Below are 21,485 nucleotides of genomic sequence, written 5' to 3'. Positions count from 1 at the left end.
CTGGTGTTGGGTGCTGACAGAAATCACCTGATGAAATAAGTTGTTGGGTTTTTTTTTTAAGTTTATTTATTTATTGAGAGAGAGAGAGCATGCACATGAAAGTGGGCAAGGGGCAGAGAGAGAGAGAGAGAGAGAGAGAGAGAGGCAGAGAGAGAATCCAAGGCAGGCTCCACACCATCAGTGCACAGCCTGATGTGGGGCTTGAACCCATGAACTGTGAGATCATGACCTGGGCCAAAATCAAGAGTTGGACTCTTAACTGACTGAGACACCCATGTGCCCCAGGTTTTTAAAAAGAGGGGGTAAATACATTGAGTCCCTCCCCCACTCATGCTCTCTCTCTCTCTCAAAAAATAAACATTAAAAAAAAAAAAGAAATTGAGTGCTGATTTAGAAATCATTCTTGGAGGGTTGATCTCAAGTTTGCAGGTGTTAGACATTATAAACAAGCTCTCTCTAGATCACTTAAGGGGTAAATGTGTTAAAAGTTGCATTGTGGGAAGTGGGGCTGGGCAGAGGGGGATCCTCCCTGATATTTTACAAATGGTACTTATGGCTCCAGATAAATTTCCAGTGGCCATGTTATTCCAGGATTTTAAAAGCACCCTATCTTTTATTGTTATTATTATTTGTTTTAAGTCTAGTATAGTTAACATATAGTGTTATATTAGTTTCAGGTGTAGTAAAAGTGCCCCTATCTTAAATAACTTATATGGAAATGAAAATGAAGCTTCTGGGGATGCCTGGGTGGCTCAGTGGGTTAAGTGCCTTATTCTTGGTTTTGGCTTAGGTCATGATCTCAGGTTTCATGAGTTTGAGCCCCGCATTGGGTTCTGCACTGACAGTGTGGAGCCTACTTAGGATTCTCTCTCTCTCCTTCTCTCTGTGCCCCTCCTGCACATGCTCTCTCTCTCTCTAAAAATAAATAAACTTAAAAAACAAGAAAATGAAGCTTCTGGAGAGTTGTGTCTAATGACCCACATGTCTACAGTGTAGATGAGATCCTAAATAGAGAAGATGCATATTTCTGTAATAATTTCTAGAGTAGGATTAAATACATGTGTAGCTTTATTAAGAAAATAAAATGGCTTGGGACCAACTGCAGGCTCTTGAGCAGCCATATTAGACTCAGGAGGGCTGTGACCCCCTCTGCAGAGCCTCTGCCTTAGACACTCCCAGGGCAGAGCACTGGAGTGGCATGTGGGTTGGGTGAGAGGGAAGGCTAAGGTCAACCGGTGGGTAGAGCAAAGTGGCCTTGCTCCACATTTGTGCTCCAAGTCTCCCAGTGGCAGGAGAGCCTCCCTAGGGCCCAGCTAATGTCCCATTCATGAGGGCATGTGTAGGTGTTGCTGAGCCTATGTGTGTGGGATGTGGGGGCTGCACTCAGGAAGCATAATCCAGAGGGGCTATGCTGGCCTGGGTGTTCTGAAAAAACATAAGGGTCTCGTAATGTGGGTGGTGGGAGGTGGGTAGTCAGGAAGGAGGGAGAGATACTTCTGAAAAGTGTGGGAATTGGGTTCTGGAAAATGAGGGGCATGGAGTGAGCCCCAGCAGGAATTCTGGGAAGAGACCTGTAGGGGTGAAGTAGACCTGGGAGGGCATGGGCCTTTGAGGCCACAGGAGACCTGGTAGACAAATGCATAGGAGGAAGAAGAAGGAAGGTGGAGGAATGAAAGAGGGCAAGGGCCCTGGGGGAATGTTGCTCCCAGATGAGAAGAGAGGCTGTCTGCATGCAGGAGAGTGCCCTGCCTTAGCCCAGCCCAGTCTAGCCTCTGTGGGTTCACCCCCGGCTTGCACTGGGCTGGGCTGCCAAAGCCCCTGCACCCTTGGTGGGGTGTTCTCAGGGATGGGGAACAACCCACAGGTGCCATGGGCCTTGTTAGGGGGTGGGGTAGTGAGCTGTGGGCATAAGACTGGAGTGTGGGAGAACACGTAACGGACTCTTCCTCTGAGCCTGAGCCAAAGCAGTTGACATCACAGTTACAGATGGGGAGTCTTGACCTCAGAGTCAGGCTGCGGGAGCTGTAAAGGTTGGATAGAATGGAGTTCTAGTGCCTCCATCATCTTTTTGCCCCTTTGAGAGTGGGCATCTGGTTTTTTTGATCTGAGACCTCTGTCTTTATGAAGATTCACCTGCTCTTCGTTTTTGCTCCTAACTTCCTGCGCCTGTCCACCAGCTGCCATCCCTTCTCTCTGCCCCATGGTTTCTGCTGCTTTCTTCTGCTGCCACCACCAGCTACTTCCCTCTTCTTTGGTCCCACACTCATATTGCAGAGGACAGAGCCTCTGCAAGCCTTTATCAATGCCTGCGTCACAAAAGGCAAAGAGAGGCAAAGGGAAACTAAAGAGATGTGACAACCAAGTGGAGTATGTGGTCTTGGGCTGGAGGGAAACACTGCTACAAAGAACACGAATGACGAACTGGCATATGGATGGGAGAGTAGATAAAATACTGTGTCAGAGTCAAATCCCCTCATTTGTTAACCATGCCTGTGGTTATGTCAGACAATGACCCTTGTTCTTTGCAAACACACTGCGGTATTAAGGGGTAAATGGGCATGATTTATATGTGCTCAGATGGGTCAGAAGAAAATAAATAAGACATGTTTTTAAAAGAGGTCCACAGTGACCAACTTCTTGCCAAATTCCAAAGGGACAATTAAGGGAGGAAGAGAGTGAGAGTGGGAGAGAGTGAATAGACTAGGAGAGCAGGGACAGTCACCCCCAGTCTGGGGACCCCCTGCATAGGGGGGCTCAGCCATGTCACAGGCTGTGGGCCAGTCCACAGAGGAGGAGCTTTGGTTGTGGAACCCACCCATGGTCCAATCAGCTGGCAGGCAGGCAGGCAGGGAAGTGGGGTCACATGGCCCAACACACAGCTCCTGTGGTGAGCTTGTCATGTTTCTGGGCTGCCTGGTATCTGAACCTCTTTGCTAGTTGGGGACCTTCCAGTTTCTTGAGTGGCTTTCACTTAAGGAGTGTCCTCTCTGGCTGCAGAAGGGGCGAGAGCAGCAGGCAGTACTGAGGATCCTTTATTCCTCCTCACTGAAGCTGGGGCCCAAGCCTCCAGCCAGTGGAGTGAAGCTGCCAGCTTCTGGGCACACAAGGTACCCCTGTACCTGTGTGTCATCCCCTGTGATGCTGCAGTCCCTGTGATGCATGTTTCTATGGATCCCAGAGGGGCCATCCTGCTGCCGCAGTGATGGGCACTTCTGTGTCTCTCTCTCAAGGGCCAGTGAGCTGGTGCTGTGTAGTGTCTTCAGAAGGTGGTAGAAAGAATGCTGGCTCTGTAGGCCAGGACCTAGGTTCTCAGGCACCATAACCTCTCCACCTTTCATGAGGACAAGACCCACCTCCCAAGGTTGTCGACTACCAAAGGAGCAATGTGACAAGTAAAGTGCCTTATAACACTTATACCCTTATACACTGTTTCGTGCAGAGAAAACATTAGGATAGTTGCTGCCACTTTGATTCCAAGAAAGCAGCCAGTTAGTAGTAGAGCAGTGCCTTTGAGTCCGGGCTGGGTGCTGACTCCATCACAGAAGCCAGACTGCAGCTCCTTTGGCCCCAGGTCCATGCACTGCACTCACTGCCCGAGGGCACCTGTGTGAGAGTCATTCCTGGAGCCACCTCCAATGGGTCTCTGTCCTTTACAACTGGAAGAGACTGATAAAAATTCCAAGAAATTTCTGGCAGGGGGCAGAGAGCAGGATACTCTCCCCGTCACAGCCTTCCCAGCCTCCACAATCCTTCAGATCAGTGTCATGGGGGTTGGTACCACAGGTCGCTTATGTGTGAGGCTCCCTGATTATGGGTTGCCATCAAGAGCTGGCAGCATGGGCTGGGGGAGGTTTGTTTAGTTGGAAGCTTCCCAAGGCTGAGAAATATTTGCATGGTGATGACATCTGAGCGCCCCGTGGGGGAGCAAATGCAACAATGAGCACTTTGGTATCAGAAAGGAGTCTGGGTGTTGGTGGCTGAAATTCCATTCATATTTATGCCTGTAGATAAACACTATTAATACTGAAGGGCTGTGTCCTAGAGTGTGGTGGGGGTGTTGGAGGTCCACGGGGCGACCGTGCAACACTGAGTCTCTTCCCCAGACTCCAGCCCTTGTTCTGGCACCAAGTTTGTATGTGGACACGGGGTTTGTATGTGAACAGGGGGTCTGCCGACGGGACCCAGGGGTCAGGAAATGCCTGGGTCTCCCTCCACTACTGCCTGACTTTCCAACATCTGACCAACTAATGTCAGCTTGTGTCAGGAATAGGAAGGTCTCCCCTCCCTCCATTCTCTTCTTGGTAAGATGAGCTTTCTAGACCTTTCTCCAGGGCTGGCAGACAATGTGACACCACCTATGGCCTCAGGCAACCTTTTAATGCTCACCAGGGTCCTTGAGCTGGGGGTGAGGGTGGGAGATAAATAATCTGATACTAATTGTTAAATCACTGAAGACTGTTTCCTAAAGTATTAAAGTGAAAGCTGGCACCCACCAGCTCCAAAAAAGGCCCTTCCTCTCTGGAACAGCAAAACCACACCCCAAGCATAGGGCTGAGGTTGGGAGCAGAGGCCAGACTGCTGTGAGGCCACAGGAGTGGGAAGTTCTTGTGTAGGCCAAGTTCTAGGGGAAGCCTCCAGGGCAGCTCTCTTGAGAGTAGGTGGCTGCAGTCCTGGGGGTGCATCAGTTGATCCCTTGGGGCACGTGAAGAAAAAAGAGCTTCTGTGCAAACTTACGTCATCCTCCAAAACTTTGATGCATGTTTTTAACGTGTATGTAGTCTATTAGAAATGGGTGTAACACGTTTTAGGAGCGTACTGGTATGGACTTCATAGTGCAGGTGGCGGACCAGGATGCATGCAGCCGGGATCCTCACCACGCAGCCCTCTCCTGGTGCTTCTCCTCCAGGTGCTGGAGATGCTCCACCAGCAGTGCCCGCAGGGCATGCTCTCTTGTTCGGATGATGAGTCTGGCCCTGGTCTCTCCCAGCTGGGCGCTAGAGAGTTAGCAGGGGGCTCAGGCCCACCTGAGTTACAGGTGGCAGGCCGCCTGGACCCCCCTCTGCCTCCTTCCACCCACCTCCAGGTTTCAGCACCTCCCTAGCCCTCTCTGCTCTCACCTGCTCAAACCAAAGTCTATTCCTGCGCCCCTCCCTCCCCCGCACCCCTCCCACTAGTGTGGCCTGTCCTGGTGACCTCTCAGACTTCTCTCCTCCATGCCATACTCCCCCCTCACTAGGCGCTCAAGGCCTGTTCTAGGATACCTGTTGGATGAAATGAACACGCTGTGTCCCTTTCAAGGGTCTCTTTATCCAAGACCTTTATTTCAAACTGCCAGCAGCTTGGCCCAGCCCTCTGAGGCTTCTCCAGAGGAATGCTGCAAGCCAAAATGCATTTGGTGCCTTTCCTATTACCAATAACTGACTACCAATCTTTGGGCACCCTGAGGCAAATCAATAGCATTTGCTTTTTCTGTTTAGTTTTTTTCCTAATAGAATTTCAGATAAAAATAGATCTCTATCACACACACACACATATATATATTATATTTATACATGTGCACATTGAGACAGAGATCCTTCAACCAAGCGGTGAAGGATCCGGTGTCCTCTGCAGTGCTCCTTACGGAGTGGGAAGGCCAGGAGGGGCAGGCCCTCTCTGGGAGGCCCCTGGGGGTGTGCAGTGCTGAGCCAGTGAGGTGAGGAGGACAGGTCTCCCTCTGAGGAGCAGACTCGGCAATGTCAAACCAGGGCGGCCCTTGCCCAGTCTGTCCACACACTCTCATCTTAAGATGAGAGAGACGTACCAGATGGAGCTTTAAAACTAAAACCCAAAGTGCAGAGAAAAAAGGAATTCCCTGATAGGCCGGAGGGGCTGACTTCTTGGGGGAGAATTCCAAGAGCATCATACAGCAGGGCTAAGGGAATTGACAGGGAAGATACCCAACCCCCCAGCCCCAGGTCCCCTGCTGACAAGGATCTGCTCTGTCCCCTCCTCTGGTCTCCACAGTCCCCACTGGGCCCCAGGTGGGGGGGAGCCAAATGGTCAGGTTGATGGGCAGGGTGGGGGTGGGGGTTGGGTCACCCATAAAAGCCTGAAGTGGTAATGGGCTGTGGGTGGTGAGATGTGCTGGGGTCAGTCCTAGAGACTGCCTTCTTCATACCATTGTCCTCAGAGGGTTCTGCATTGTACCCATAGCCCAGAAACTTAAGGCTTGAAGGAGCATGTTGATGCAAAGTATTAGGAAGAACTGGGTCCAGCTGCCATGTTTGTATCCTAGGATCTAGAGCCTAGGGGGGCCATTTGGGGAATATTCCCAGAAAGGTGAGTGTGGCAGAAATGGAAGTAGAGTTAGGGCTGGTGCTCGGTGCCCCTGGTCAGGCACCAGAGGCCCAAAAGGCACTTGGCAGCAGAGGGGAAGAGCAGTGGGGCCCAACTGGCCTCACAGGGCAAAGAGGGGCAAAGCTGGGCATCCTCCAATTACTCAAACCTGGGAGAGGGACCCAGAGGTCCTAACTTCTTCCCATTTGCCAGCAGAATCTTCAAGCCCGGACTGCTCTGGGCAAGACCTGAGAATTACCTAAAACCCTGTAGTGCGACTGGGGCTGAGACCAGGACCCTGGGGCTCCCTGGGCACAGAGGCACAGGTAGAGGTAAAGTTCAGCTGTAAGGCTCCCCAACCTGTGCTCTTGGGCAGCAAGTCTGGTCACTATGACTGTAAGTCACTTAGGGTCCAAGCATACCATCTCTCGAGGCACCAAGTCAGGAACAGGAGAAAACCCTCGTGGCCTAGTCAGAGGGCAGCTTGTGGCGCTCATCTTTGGTATTGGAGAACAGGGAGCTGAAGTTCAAGGCTAATACCTGTGCAAAGTCACTGGAAAATCTAGGGTCAGGGATGTGGAAGGTGGTAGGTATAGTATGGGGGCTTCTAGACAGTGGGGGGGGGGGGGGGGGAAGTACCTAGGAGAACCAGACCCTTACTGTACATTTAGATGATGCACAAACACATTTAGAGATGCCCCCATGCTGATGTGGCTTCCCAGCTACTTCCTTGCTCATAGACGTCACAATGTCTGTCTGAATCCCAAGGAGCAAAGAATTTGCTTTTGATGCAAATCTGGTCCACCCAGCTCCAGAAGAACAGCTCCCGGACCCAGCTGGCCCTGGAAGGAAAGCAGGGCTGGAGTGGGGGAGGCGAGGAGAAGTAGGGCTGCAGCCTGCAGAAGCGTTCCCTAGAGATGTATTTTTCTGAGGTCCCACATCACCCCTGCCCTGTACTCCCTGCTGCCTGCCTGCATCTGCCTGCCCCCTACTCCTTAGGGCAGCCCCCTCCCACCCTGCTGCTGCTGTGCAATGTCACAGCTCTCTGGGGATGATGGAGAAGGGCAGCACTGGGCTGCTGGCCTCCAGCTCAAGGGCAGTGAGGAAGCAGTCGACGGCGGCCTCGCTCTGGCCTTGGGCCTGCAGCACCTCGCCCAGGCCCTGCCAGGCCTCGTGGCAGGTGCTCTGCCTCTCCACGGCATCCCGCAGCACCTTCTGGGCCAGACTCTTGTGGCCCAGCTGACTCAGCATCAGACCCTGGGGAGCAAGCACAGGGTGAGGTTAGTGAAGGGCATCCTGGAGCAGGGGCATCCTGGCCATCAGGGCAGGGCTCTAAGTCTCAGGCTTGGGAACCATCAAGTGACCGTTCTTGTTACCCATGCAAATCCTACCTTCCCGCCCCAGCCCTGCTTCCCAGATCACCCGCTGTGAGAGTGCTGTCCCTCCTGGCCCCAAGGATGAGCTTTCAAGTCAGCAGACCTGGCTTTGCATCTCCCCATTATAGCTGGGGATCCTGGCAAGTTACCTCTCTCTGGTCCTCAGTTTCCTCATCTGTAAATGGGAAAGACCACAATATCCACCTCTAGGTTTGTCAAGTTTACAGGAGTCAGTCTATGTAAAGCACCTGGACAGTGTCTGGCATGTGTGAGCTCTCAAATGGGTGTGTTACCCTGAGGCCTTGCTGCTGCATGTGGTGGGACCCTTCCCCCTGAGGGATGTGTGCCATGGGTTTCAGACTCTACAACTTTAAGCCTATAGGTAGGTGGGGGCAGCTCCTCTGCCTGCATCAGCAGTGGTCTTCCTGGGACATTGGGGTCCCCAGATGGCTTGGCAGGTGAGGGTCACAGGAGGGCGGATGCCAGGTAGGAGAGGCTCTGGGGAGATGGATCAGGGGTGGCTAGGAAGCTTGGTGCTGCTGTTTGTCTTCAACAACCCCCGTGGCAGAGAGGAAGTGACAGGAATCGTCATAAACGTTTGGGAAGTGAAACTGGCACCCCGTCCCTTCTATGTCCTCTTCCACTCATATTGGGGAGGGTGCCTGGAGGTGGGAGATAGGGTGGTGAGTAGGGGGGTAGCCAGAACCCCCTGCAGCCTCCAGTCCCAGAAAGGCTGCTTTGTGCCATCCCACTGATCTGTGTTCCAGCCCTCAGAGGCACGGGGTGGCAGCACAGGGGGCCCTCCTCTCATTCAGAGATTTGAGGTAAAGCCTAACACTGACTTCCTGGACAGACGGAGGCTGGGGTGGGGGAGGGAAGCTGCCTTCTATATGCCTGGAGCCCCCTCTTGGGTGCTCGCCCACTGATGGCCGTGTACATTTTTAGCTGGAACATTTTCCTCTTCACCACGCTCCCCAGAGTTAGGCCCTGTTGCTATGGAGACCCACTGGGGAAGATGCACATGCCTGACTTCATAAAGTCCTCTGAGAGCTTGGAACACGACCAATTAGGCAAGAGTGAAAGATGGTGCTCAGGAAGCCCTAGGAAAAGCCTCTTCCTCTCCAGAGGCGCTAGGTGGTGGTGGTCCTGTGGCCAGGGGCCAGGAAAGCAATGGGGAGCCATATTCACAGTGCCTCTTCAACCCAGGGTGAAGCTGTCTGCAGAGAACCACACGGATGTGGTGGAGGACAGGGGAGCTGCGGCAGGGCGGAGCCACATGGGAGCCATGCTGACTCAGGGCTGCCTGGGACCAGAGGGCAGTGCCCAGTCTGGCCAGCAGGGCTCCAGGCCAAGCCGCGCTGCCCGCATGGCCTGGGAGCTGGACCCTGAGCAGCTCACGATGGAACAGAGCCCACAGGGAGGAGGGGAGGAAGGCGAGACGACAGGCTGCCAGACACCCAAATTAAGCACCAAAAACGGAAGGTTTGAGCCCTGTGAGGGCTGCCCCTGGAGGAGCAAGAGGACAGATGGGGAGGGCCAGCAGAGCCTCCCAGAGAGACGGCAGGGCTGCAGTGATCTTATACACCAAGATTTCTATACTGAGCTTCCATGTGAGATTTTGTTTGACAAGAGGGCTCCACTGCTAAAACGGAGTTCAAAAACCCCTGATCTCAAGAAGTGTGTGGGTGTTTGGAAAGGGGCCAGACGTCCCTGCAGGCTGAACAGGGTGTGTGTGTGTGTTTCTCTCTCTCTCTCCTGGTTTGACTCTCAGTTAGGAAGTTTGCAGAAGGCTCCTCTGCATGTTTCATGTAGAGGAAAAAGCCAGGGCTCCTCAGCCCGAAGACCTCGGCTGGGCTGGAATCCCAGCTTTGCCACTGACAAGCGCAGTGACCGTGGGCAAGTGGCCCATTTTCTCTGAGCTGTGGTTTCCTCATCTGCACCCAGGGAACAGAACGGTGTTTCCCAGTGGGTAACCGTGCAGGTTCTGCAGTGATGAGTTTGAAATCATGTAGTCAGGGCGCACGGTGGGCAGACAGCAAACGGAAGGGTCCCCAGGATGCACGGAGGGTCCTGCCTGAGTGAGGAGTAGTAGGAAGTGGTTCCTCTAGAAGGCAAGGCTCTCTGTGGGTGAAGACTGGGGACTGGGGTGGGGTTGGATCATGTCCCCCACACCCTGGGGTGCTGACCTCAGAGCCTGAAAGGAGACACCGGTCTGGGGTCAGGCTGGGGCCCCGAGGCCCAGGGCCTGTAACAGGATCTGCTGCCACCTGCCTGAGACACCAGCCTGTTCATGTTTGGTAGCAACTCAGAGCTGTTTGCTGCCTGACAACTGGGCAGAGCCTGCCTTGGGGAGACGTGAGGTCTCACCTGCTCTGCCCCCAGCCTGGCGCTGTGCCAAGGGCCCTCCATCGCCCTCCTGGCACCCCCACCCCAGCTGACCAGAGAATAGGTCTCCAGGGAGATGGTGGGAACACAGTTCCATCCAAATGTCCCTGGTGACTCTTACCTGACTCTGGCCAGGGGGCACCTGTGCCAAGAGAAACCAGACCTGTTGGTGACTCAGCCTCTGACCCTCACCTGGGAGATGTCATAGCCACCACCCGTAGCAGTTAGCAAGCAATGTTATGGCAGTTGAGCACTGCGCCTGTGGGAGGGACCAGGTTACAGTCGCTCGGGGAAGGCAGGGCTATGGGGGAAGTTCCCAGAAATTCCCAACTCCATCCATTCTTTCTTCCCTCCCTTCCTGGACCTCAGAGACGAGGCAGCATCTGGCCTCATCTCAACCACCCAGGAGCCTGCTCCCCGGGGAAGCCTTCCCCGAGGTCAGCATCTCCTGGCCACACCATCACCTTGAGACTGTGCTCCATTACTGTGGGCTCTGGTGTGGGATCCCTGCCCTGCCCCCTTCTTAGGCTGGGAGGGACAGGGTCCTTGGCTCCTGCCTGCTTTGCTATTCCTCACAGGATGGCAGCTCAAAAGAAATGTCCCAGGCTTGGAGCCAGGTACACCATAGGCAGTGTGCATGCTTACCGCCCTGTTTAGGCCACAAGGACAGGTAGCCCGAGGGGCTCTCTAAGGGGGACCCTCCCTGTTGGAAGACTAGGTTCTCGGGGGGGGGGGGGGGGCGGTACATGGGCCTGGGATGGGGAAGAAGGGAAAGAAGGGCCCCCAACTTCCTTTTTGAGAATTGCTACTGCATTTCACCCCATTAATTCAGTGCCTGACACTGTCCCCCAGAGGGGAGGGGCAGCAGGAAGGTCCTGACTCTGTGTGTGTGTGTGTGTGTGTGTGTGTGCGCGCGTGCGTGTGCGTGTCTGTCTTCTTCTAGGGAAGGCCTGCCCTGGGAAGCAGCCCCTAGAGCTAGGCCAGCTGCAGGCCAGGCTGAGAGCTCCCTCCCTGTCCCTACCCTCAAGTATTTATAGAAGTTATTTTGGGAATTTTCTTTCTGAGCTCAAGGCACATTCCTGGGATTCTGTAACAGCCTTTCCAGCTGGGAAGCAGGGAAGTAGCTAGAGGTGCTAGAGCCTCCTGGTCCCAGGAGCCCTCTTCCAGGGGACCCTAGGGCTGCAGGGAGGAGCCTGGGGTGGGGTCACCTCTGAGGCTGCTCCCTCCACCCACCCTGAGGCTGACACACCCTGTGGTGTGTGTGGGGGGAGGGGGTCGGCCCACATTCCAGCTCCAGCTCAGCCACCCCACCCCCCCACCTCCCAGCAGGCCCCAGGTCCTCCCAGGTGTGTCAGCCTCAACCTGTCCAACCAGACTGGGAATGAGCTGTCTCTCCAGGCTGAGAACAGAGCCCACATAGCACCACATCCCTCCTGGACCTGGGACAGCTCCAAGGCCCCCGGGGCTGGTCCTCCCTCCCCTTTAGGAGAAGGGGCACAAATCCTTCTAGACTCTACCCAGCACCTGATTGACAAGCTCCACCGATTCACTTGGAGCCCAGCAAGGTGGGGGTCTTCGGGAGTAGCAGAGGTGGCCATGCTCCTGTGGCAGAACCCAGGTCTTCCTTCCTCCTCCTGTCCCTCACCCTCACAGAGGTGAGATGTCCAGGAACACCGGTGGGCCTCTAGGCTCAGCCTCTCGGTGGGCCTCTCGGTGGGGGTTGTCTTCACAAGACCAGGGCCAGGCTCAGAGATACACACTGGCTTGATGAGAAGGCCCATCACGTCCTGGGGGGCTCCCTTGCCAGCCCTGTCCCTAGGCAGGGGGCTGGGCCTTTCCTCCTCCCACATTCTGGGCTGGTTTCAGGTTCTGGGCCGGCTGGAGGCTCTGCCTACCCAGGAGCACAGCTAGGCCCTCAGGGCTAGGTCAGGAGCCTGGACTTCATGTTCTCAAAGTGAATGCCCTGTGATGGGCAGTGAGTGGGGTGGTGCCATTTCAGAAGCTCCTTTCTCTGGGCAGGAGGGGTGGGTGCTGGCATACTGGACAAGGGGAAGGCTGGACCCTGCTGCACGCTCCAGACACGATGAGTCTTTCAGACCATCGATTCTGGAGCGAAATTAAGCCGACAGTGCTTAACTATTGTTCTGACCTGAGTCTATGACAGCCTGACAGAAGGCACCACTTCCTTGTCAGGGTTGGTGAGGACTTCAGGAGACCACAGTGAAGCCCAAGATTTTCCAAAAGTCCTGAGCCAGAGCCAGGGGAACCTGCCTTCACCCTCTTGAAGGTCTCTGAACCAGGGCTGAGGGTGCGCCGTGTGGTCTGGGGGCTGTGTCAGCCCAGGAATGAGGTGGGTGGGCACGGGCCTGAACCCCAGTGAGGCCCATGCTGGCCTTGCCCTCCCACCTCCCCACACAGTGAGCCTTTGGAACTCCCTTCTCCCTCCCCGTCCACTCTACTTTCCCACCAGGGAATGTAGACCTCAGGTAGTACTGGGAAGGGACGAGGGAGAGAAAACTCGCAATAAAACCACAGCAGGAGGAGGTCAAATGGCCAACAAGACGTTCCCGCTGAACTTTCCTGCCAAACAGAGCAATGTTCCCGTCTACCGGAGCTGGTAGGGCAGAAGCTGACTGTGAAGAGGGACTGTATATGTGTGAGAGAACTCAGGGTCTCTGCACACCCAGCACAAGGCTTCCGGGCCTTCCGGTTCCTTCAGGCTGCCTGCATTCTCAAAGCCACCTGCCACAGCTCAGGAAGCCAACAAGGAGGGAGAAGCCTAGAGCAGGTGGGGTGTCCTGGACCCTGAGGCATCAGGCCCCAGGAACCAGAAAACCTGCTCATCTGTGTGTTTGTCAGTCTCATTCAGAGCAGGGAACCTTCAGAGGGCCAGGCACTGGGTTTCACTTTTCAGCTGCTCAGGACCCTTTCCTCCTGAAAGTCAGGAAGCAGAGGCTGAGCCTGCCTGACCACAACAGAGCCCATAGTGGAAAGCCAAGCAGGGCCTCCCTAGAACCTGGCCTTCCCTGCTGCTCCTCCGAGCAGCCTCACATCATGCCCGTTTAGCTGAAGAGCCCAGCTGTGAAACTGTTCTCACCCTCAACTCAGACTCCTGCCTACTGAGCAGGCATTCCCTGCTCTCGGCTAAGGTCAGCATGGCCTTGCACTGTGTATACCCTTGTCCCAGGCACAGGGCACTTGGGGCCCGGGTCCTGCACATCTCTGCCTTGGCCAGACTCGCCTGATGGGCTCAGGAAGGACAGAGAGGCTCTGCTACAAACAATCTCTGGAACTTGGCTCTTGGCTCTACTTCCCTCTGCAAACAAAGAGCATCTGAACTTTGCCTGGGAGCTGTGCTTCACAGTGAAAAAGGTAAAAGTAACCCCAACCACTGGGCCATTCACTTACACAATTATTTAACCTAATTCTTAAAAAAAAATTTTTTTTAAGTTTATTATTGTGAGAGAGAGACAGAGTGTGAGCAGGGGAGGGGCTCAGAGAGACACAGAATCTGAAGCAGGCTCCAGGCTCTGAGCTGTCAGCACAGAGCCCAACATGGGGCTCGAACTCATGAACTGCGAGATCATGACCTGAGCCGAAGTCAGATGCTTAACCCGCTGAGCTACCCAGGTGCCCCTAACCTAATTCTAACAAGAGACCTAGGTGCTTGGCATTGTGATTACCACTTTACAGATGAGGGCACTGAGGTTCTGAGAGGCTGAAGGGCTTGGTCATGGAGGAATAGTGAATATAGGCAAAATAGGATTCAAGTCCAGGTCACTTAGCCTTGAAGGCTGTGTTCCAACCTCTAGACACGAGCTGGCTCTGACACTGGGGCTTAAAGACCATCCCAGCCAGGGGCGCCTGGGTGGCTCAGTCGCTTGAGTGTCTGACTGACTTCAGTTCAGGTCATGATCTCCCGGTTTGTTGAGTTTGAGCCCTGTGTTGGGCTCTGTGCTGACAGTTCGGAGCCTGGAGCCTGCTTTGAATTCTGTCTCTCCCTCTCTCTCTGTCCCTCCCCTGCTCATGCTCGTTCTCTCTCTTTTTCTCAAAAATAAATAGAAACATAAAAAGAAAAAAACCCAGCCACACAGCTTCAGAGGAAAACTACAGGGAGCTCTGAGGCCCTGGGTCCTCGCCCAGCATCCCCTCCCTACCTTCTCAGCACCCTGCTGGCACCATGGGCCACCAGGCAGCCCAAGGGAATCTGGGCCAATGACCCTTGTCCCACAGCAGGAAGTCAAGCAGTCTGGTCACAGGTGGAGCTCAGCCTTAGGCCATTTGCTATCACATCCTCCACATGAATGATGACAAAAATGCCTGGTGCTGACTTACCTTTTCACAGCACTCAGCCTATCTGAGCCCTAAAATCTTCCCTTTGAGGTCACAAGGACCTGAATTATTATCCCCATTTGAGACAAGAGAAAACTGAGCCAGTGAGGGGAAGTAATCTCTAAGGCTTTCAGAACTCAAGGGATGGCAGGGCTATCTGTCGGTCTTAGATGTGTCACCTCTCCAGTCTAGTCTTGCCCTCCAGGATTGGGGATGGGGCCAGTCAGGGGAGGAGGATGGCAGGAGCTCTGTGCATCCAGAGTTCACCTGTCTGGCCTCAGACAGCAGAGCTTGTAGGATTCCCACAGCACCTGCAAAAGGCCTAGCCCAGAACCTCGGGGCAGGCAGGGCGGAGCTCTGGTCCTGGCTGACTCAGGCCTCGCCTTAGGGAGCACAGGAATGGTGGTGGGGAGCTTCCAGGGACTTAGGGCAGGTGCGGCAAGTCCCAGCGTGGGGAAAGAGGGGCCAGAGTCTCTTGAGCTGGCCACACTATGGCCATGCCCCTGATCCCTCAAGCCCACTTGAGGAACGAGGCAGCAAACTTCATGCTGGGAGCGAGAGGGGACGAATGCAGAGAAATAATTCACTGCCCCACTCTCATTGGGGTAATGGATGACAGAAACGCTGTCTTCCTGTCTTTCCAGGGGCATCTGGAGACAGAAGAGGCTGGATCACCTGGCCAGGACTGCTTCAGAAATTACATCCCCAGGAATTACATCACAGGAGCCAAAGTTCATTTAGGGCAGTTTCCCCCCTTGCTGCTGGGGTGCCCAAGGAGGAAAGCGTTCTGGGGAGATGGAGCAATGAGAGCCTGGAACTCCGGCCTACGAAGAAAGCATGACCACGGGCAAGAGCCAGTGAGGAGCAGGGAAGCCTGGCCAGAGAGGCGCGAGGAAACCCCAGAGCCTGTCCTTGGGACAGCAGGGTGGGGGCCTCCCACAGACACAGGTGCAGGGATGCAGCATGCCTGTCCACTCCTGGCCGACGCTCTTGAGCTGTCTCTTGCAGTGAGACAGGCTGCATCAAAGCATCCACACTCCTGGCTCAAGCAAGGGGCGGGCAAGGAGAATGAGTCAGCCTGTGGCCGAGGCTAGTGACCCTCCCACCATTAAAGTCAGGGGACCTCATGGTCCTCCTGGGAGGGCTCTCAGTGACTTGACCATTCCATTAGTCCCTCCTGGGTTCCTTGCCTTCCCCAGGCATCCTTGTTCCCTTGGAGATGCAGAAGGACTCCTGAGAGGTGGCAGGGCAGAGACAGGCTCAGAGAGAGAGGGGTGTAGGCACCTCAGATTCCTCTCCACCAAGCCCATGGAGCCCTTCTGAAACACTGTCACCTGGGGGCCAACTCCTCTGCTTCCTTTCTCATGTTTCCTCAGAGCAGGCAAGTCGAGTTCAGGCTTCCCCTCCGTAACGAGATTCTTCTGCCTGTAAATTAAGTGCTGAACGCCCAGGCTGAGTGAGTAGGGTTTCTGGCTACCTGGTGGGGAGGCTGAGACCTAGCTGGCAAAGACTGTTAGGATCTGCTCCTGAGATTTCACTGGGAATTTCCATCTGCAGAGAGCATGGCATTTTCTTTCTGTACCTGGCAGTCTCCTGAAGCAACCTGGCCCTCCGTGAGCCTAGTGGAGGTGGCTGCCTGCAGGGCTGGGGTTTGATGGCACAGACACTTCTGGGGCACTGCTGAGGCACAGTGGAGACTTCCCTGGCAAAGCACCGCTAAGCTGGTGTCTCTTTCCTGCCTGTTGGGTAGAAAAGCCTGAGCTGAGCCCAGGGTGGAGCCTGAACCATGGAAATGCCTCCCATCACATCCAGGGCAGGGAGGGTGGCAGGACCCGGAGAGTAGAGAACCTGTTTCGGGGCCAAAGTTCATTTTCTTAGAAATGCCAGGACCCTGCCTCCTAAAAGCAATCACCTTCCACTCCCAGAAGCTTTCTCTGGCCTGTCCTCAAAGTTCCTGTCCCCATGCACACAGCCCTAGGGAGAGGCCCTGAGGCTGGCCCCCCTGGTGTTTGACGATCCTGCCCTAAGGACTGTAAGGCTGAAGGTGGCACCCACACAGCTCACCGAGGGACCCAGAGCTCTCCTGGCCCAGCCTGTGGGTGGCTGTGCTCTTAGGGGAGGGGTGCCTCTCCTCTCCTTGCCCCTATCAGACAGAGGCTGATGTCCTTAGAGAACCACCGTGGTGTGGCAAGGCCAGGATGCACTCCTTGGGAACCTGCCTTGGCAATGACTAACTGCATGGGGGTCTGGATGGGTATCAGTTCCCCTTCACATTTTTTTCTCTGGATAGTTCTCCAAGAATGCACCCACCTCCAGAGTTCATGAAGGTTGAGACAACTGATGTGTCTCCATCACTCTATTATTTTTATGGCAAATCCCTTACATAAATGCCAAGTTGACTTAGACCAACAGGTAGTGGTTCCCCTGATGTTGCACCATGGTAAAGAACATCTAAAGGTCACGTGTGTGCTTGGTGAGAAAAAGTTCTGTGATTGATTAGCAATGTCTGTCACGGGTATGGGACTGGAGATTAGAGGCTTATATGTTGTTCTGCCTTCTCTGATGTTGCACTGAAGACTTTTAGGAGCACTTTCACATGTGCCACCTCATTTGATTAGAAGTGACCTAGGAATGATGTAGATTATTATTCATTTACAAAAGGAGACATCAGGAACATGGAAGTTAAGTGTGTCTTTTCCTAAATCACCCAAGTGAATTGGGGCCAGAGCCAGGATTAGATCCTAGATGTCCTGAGTTTGAAGCCAGCACAGGGAAGGCACTCACATCAGGGAATGCTGGTGATCAACATACCAAAGTGTTCCTTCCTGTGTCTTTGGGGAAAGAGTGCTTAGTAAATCTCCAGGCTTGCAATTTGCTATTCTTCATGCATATGTGTGGGATGCTGGCAGGAACAGAGCATGTGGAAAGCAAATGGGCTGCCCACGCCAGAGCCGACTGCCCCTCTGGTTGCTTGTAACTTTCAACAGTGGGCAGGCCTGGCCCTGACTTGCTCTAATTTCATCAAATCAGCAAGGCACCCCGGGAAGAGAAAAGGGACCATTTCAGAAACATCTGCAGGGAGCCACTCTGGACAGCTATTGAGTTACCATGGAAACCCACCCTAGGAAACTGCTTCAATTTCAGGAAAATCACTACAAACAATAATAAGCATAAATGAAAAATGGTACACTGTTACTTCAAAATTGTACTTGTTATTGGGTTTTAGGGACTGAGCCGGCAGGCACATATCCGTGAGTGCAGTGGAAGGCAGACATCTCTGCCTGGCTGCAGGCCTGATGACAGAGCCCACATCCTCCCTCCCACCTCCCTAATCAAGTGTCTGGATGTGACCTCCGGGGAGGCATTTGTTAGAGGAACTCATGTCTGAATTGCGGGAGGAAGGAGGACGTGCCTTGCAAAAAACAAACATTTGCTGAGCAGACTGCAAGGCAACACAGAGCCATGTGGAGGGGAACATGGGCCAGGTGTGATGTCACTGCGTGGGCTTTCTTCAGCTAACGCTGAACATTCACATGGGTCCAAAGTAGATATCCTTTAAGAAATCGGGCAGCAGGAGTAATAGCTGAGCTGGGAGTCTCTACTGTAATCTGTTTTCAGGGACTCTTGGGCTGGAAAGGACCTTGTAAAGATGACTTGGCCCAGCTCCTCCCCCAAGTGGTGTTTCCATTCTGTTGGCAGTGTCTTCAGCAGACGGTTCCTGAGTTTGTACTTGGACTATTCTAAGAGCTGTACGGTTTTTCCTGACACTGAGCGGAAATCGAACTCCCTGTGGCTTCTCGTGAACGAATCAGACCCCTTTTGGCAATGATAACCCTCCAGCCATCTGGAGTCAGTCTGATCCCTCTGTGTTCTCCATGTGGCAGGTGTCAGTGACGCCCTTATGGTTGCTCCCCTTAAAGAACTGTCAAAGGGGGACATCTGGGGTGGAACCTGGACCCTGACAGGGCAAGACCGTGTAGCTAATGGTATGCTCATGAATTATACTTCAAAAATCACTGTGCATGTGCAGGCCTGTACACATTCGGATCAATACATTTATCCTGATACTGGCTCTCTCAAAGCAGCTAAGGAAGGAAGGGAAAAAAATGGCTATCCCTAGTCTACTATACCAACTGTTGGAGCAGGTATTCAGTAAATGTTTCCTGCACCAGAGAATCCCCACTGCACAGATAAGTAAAACCGAGGTTCAGAGAAGCCCACGATCACCCAGAAAGAGAATGGCAAGGCCAGGCCAAGAACACCAGCATCCTGCTCTCTGCCTCCAAACCTTCCCACGGAAAGTCACCGAGCCCTGGGCACCCACGTCCTGAGCGCCATGTTGCCGGACTGGGGGCCACTGGGCCCTCGTACCACCCCAGGGGCCATTTTCCATGTGTGCTTGAGTCAGGGCTGACGTGACAGCCCATCTCAGGACATCCTCTAAATGACACCAAAGAGGCACAGAGCTCCTCTTAAATGGGAGAGGCAGCCTGGTGATCACGGAGGCACTGGAGACTCCCAGAAAGCAGAGCATTTGCCTAGTGTGTCCAGGGCAAGGGTCTGATGAGGAATAGCGAAATGCCTTTGGGGCTACACTGCTTTACCGAAACTTACAGCAAAAAGGAAGTCACAAGGAATATCAACCAAACCTACATTTTTTCATCAACTCAGCCAGGCTCTGATTGAAGGGGAATGGCCCTGCCTCCGTAAGACACTTGTGTCTCCCAACAGAGCAGGGAGGAAGCCACCTCCCCCCAAGCACCGGGGAACAGGGGCGGCAGGGCACCTGCAGACAGTGGAGAGGGTGAGAGGGCAGAAGGGCCCTGATGCCTTTCTCGGGGGCCGGGGGGCTGACTCACCAGGCTGTGCATGATGCGCACACCGTCGGGGTTCACCGTGAGTGCCTCCTTGTACAGCTGCTTGGCCTCCTCCAAGCTGCCCTTCATCTCGGCTAGCCGGCCCCGCATGTAGAGTACCGAGTGTGAGGTGGGAAAGAGGCCCGCTGCCTCCTGGATGCAGAAACCCGCTTCCTTGAGGTGTCGCTGCTCCATGAACAGCTCAGCTGTGAAACCAGAAGGACAGTGGGAGGTGACAGCGGTAGGAAAAGCCAGAGGCAGAGGACCCCTCCCTGCATCTGACTGGCAGCCCCCAGAGTGGAGGGTCTCAGGTGGTGGAAGCCATCCCTCGAGTCACAGCATGGGCGGGGCTGGCTCTGGGCCGTGGGGGCAATAGCAGAGAATGGTTTCCGAACCATTCAGGCACCGCGCTACATGTTCCACATGGACCGTCTCCACTGACGCTCACAGCAGCTTGTAGAACAAGCACTTTTATTACCCTGCTTCAGGGAGGAGGAAACTGGGGCACAGAGAGGGTAGGGAAGTGACCTTAAGACCACAGGGAGAGTCAGCTGTGGACCTAGGGTTTGCATCAGGTTGTCTTGACCTCCAAGCTTGGCAGTGGGGGCACGGGTGGCGTCTGTAAAGGTCAGGTGGCTTTCTGCAGTGTCCCTCACTTCACCTGGTGACCCTGAGTCTCGGGGTGGGGGATGGAAGCTGATCAGGAGGATGCAGGTGTGTGCTACCACAAGGCCCACACTCCTTGAGACCGTGGGCCAAGGCCTGCTTCTGCAAAGTGTCTACTCTCATCTGACTCTCCTAGGAGGTGCTCTCATGAGCCCTGTGCTAACAAACCAGGCTGAGGGAGGCAGGGCGTCACTCTAGTCCCTCAGTGGAAAGGGGTGAGGCAGAGCTGGGCTCCTAGCAGCTCCGGCCTCTCTCCAAAGCCCAGGGCTTTCTGCCACACTGAGAGAATAGGTAATGCACGTGCCTTTTACCAACAAGCAGGAAAGATCTGTCCCACAACCAGTTTGCCCTCTTCCCTGCAGATCTGTGGAAAATGGGGCCATCTCTCCGATCTCAGGCCAGCCCACGTAAAGGCGCATTTCAGATCCACGCTGCACAGGTACACACCCACAACAGGCACTTTTAGAAACAGGCCGGCTGGGCTTGCAGCACGGCCTCGTGGCCCCCTCAGCCTTCCTCTCCGGCAGCCCTGGGCTCAGCTGCCCCTCCCGGGGCTGGTGCCTGCACACAGATGGGAGCACAGAAGGGCACGCAGAGCCTGGCTTGTGGCTCTGCCAGGAGCTGTTCCTAGCACAGGCCAAGGGCTGAGGTTACACTAATTCAGGTTACACTAATTCAGGTCTGGGGCGGGTAGATAACAGACATCCCCAAAGAAGCTCCCAGAACAAGGTGGAAAACCTGGGCCCAGGCATCGTCTTCCTGTTTCAACAAGAAGCAGGAAGGAAGCCTAAGGCCTCAACTGCAGCACACAGCATTTGGGGGTACTCAGCGTGAATGTTGCCTAAGGTTCATTGTGTAATCAAAGTAGCTTGCCACATCCTACAATACTACAGAGGCCTTTTTGAGCAAGGGTATGCTTTTTGTCTCTAGAGGAGATGAGAATTTGGAAGAACTAAGTAAACACAGAGGAGCCAGGCCCCCAGGATAAGGCTAAAGAGGAACGCAGGCTCTTGTCCCTGTAGACAACCTGAACTGCAGAGTCCCAAGGCAGAAAGTGCAGGAAGGTGAGGCCAGGAAGGGCAGCCTTAGAGCCCAGGGCCTTGCAGGGAGGGGTTTGTCTAACTCTGTCTAAGCTCTCCTCTGCTGTGCTGTCACGTTCTCTTCTGGAGCTGCTGCCTGGGGCTCTGAGCAGGGTGCCTTCATAACTGAGGGCCCAGTGTGCAATTACAATGTGCTGACCATGTGCCTGGCCCACCCCCATGAGAAGGATAAAGAGGGGAGGTGGGGCAGCGGAGCGACCAAACTGCTGGAGGGAGCCAGGGCAATGGAGCGCCAAGTGCCAATTCTGAAAACTCTGGGCACTCCGAAGGGGTCAGGTCAGCTGTGCTGGTGTGGCCAGGGAAGTCTTCCTGGGGGGAGGCAACACTGGAACAGGGGCCTGAAAGTACAGGGGTGCTTAGACAGGCAGACAAAAGGGAGGTTGTGCAGACCTGGAGGGCTGGGCTCCACTGTGACCTGCCCGAACTCCCCAGGGTCACTGGAGGAGAGGGGG

The 21,485-nt window shown here is 54.4% G+C and overlaps 1 protein-coding gene across 1 annotated transcript in view; it reads right to left on the bottom strand.

Annotated features, from left to right (window-relative positions):
- Positions 1 to 5,300: 5,300 nt before the first annotated feature.
- Positions 5,301 to 21,485, bottom strand: part of TTC7A (tetratricopeptide repeat domain 7A) — a 120,035-nt gene continuing 103,850 nt past the window's right edge. The window contains exons 19-20 of the mRNA XM_049650220.1: positions 19,271 to 19,473; positions 5,301 to 7,575 (exon numbers count right to left, since the gene is read on the bottom strand). Coding sequence (XP_049506177.1) covers positions 7,354 to 7,575; positions 19,271 to 19,473 — 425 coding nt within the window. The 3' untranslated portion in view covers positions 5,301 to 7,353. The remainder of the gene's footprint in view (positions 7,576 to 19,270; positions 19,474 to 21,485) is intronic.

Source organism: Panthera uncia, assembly GCF_023721935.1.
Source record: "Panthera uncia isolate 11264 chromosome A3 unlocalized genomic scaffold, Puncia_PCG_1.0 HiC_scaffold_11, whole genome shotgun sequence".
In the NCBI taxonomy this organism is placed as follows: Eukaryota; Metazoa; Chordata; class Mammalia; order Carnivora; family Felidae; genus Panthera; species Panthera uncia.
This window is presented reverse-complemented; position numbering and strand designations above follow the sequence as displayed.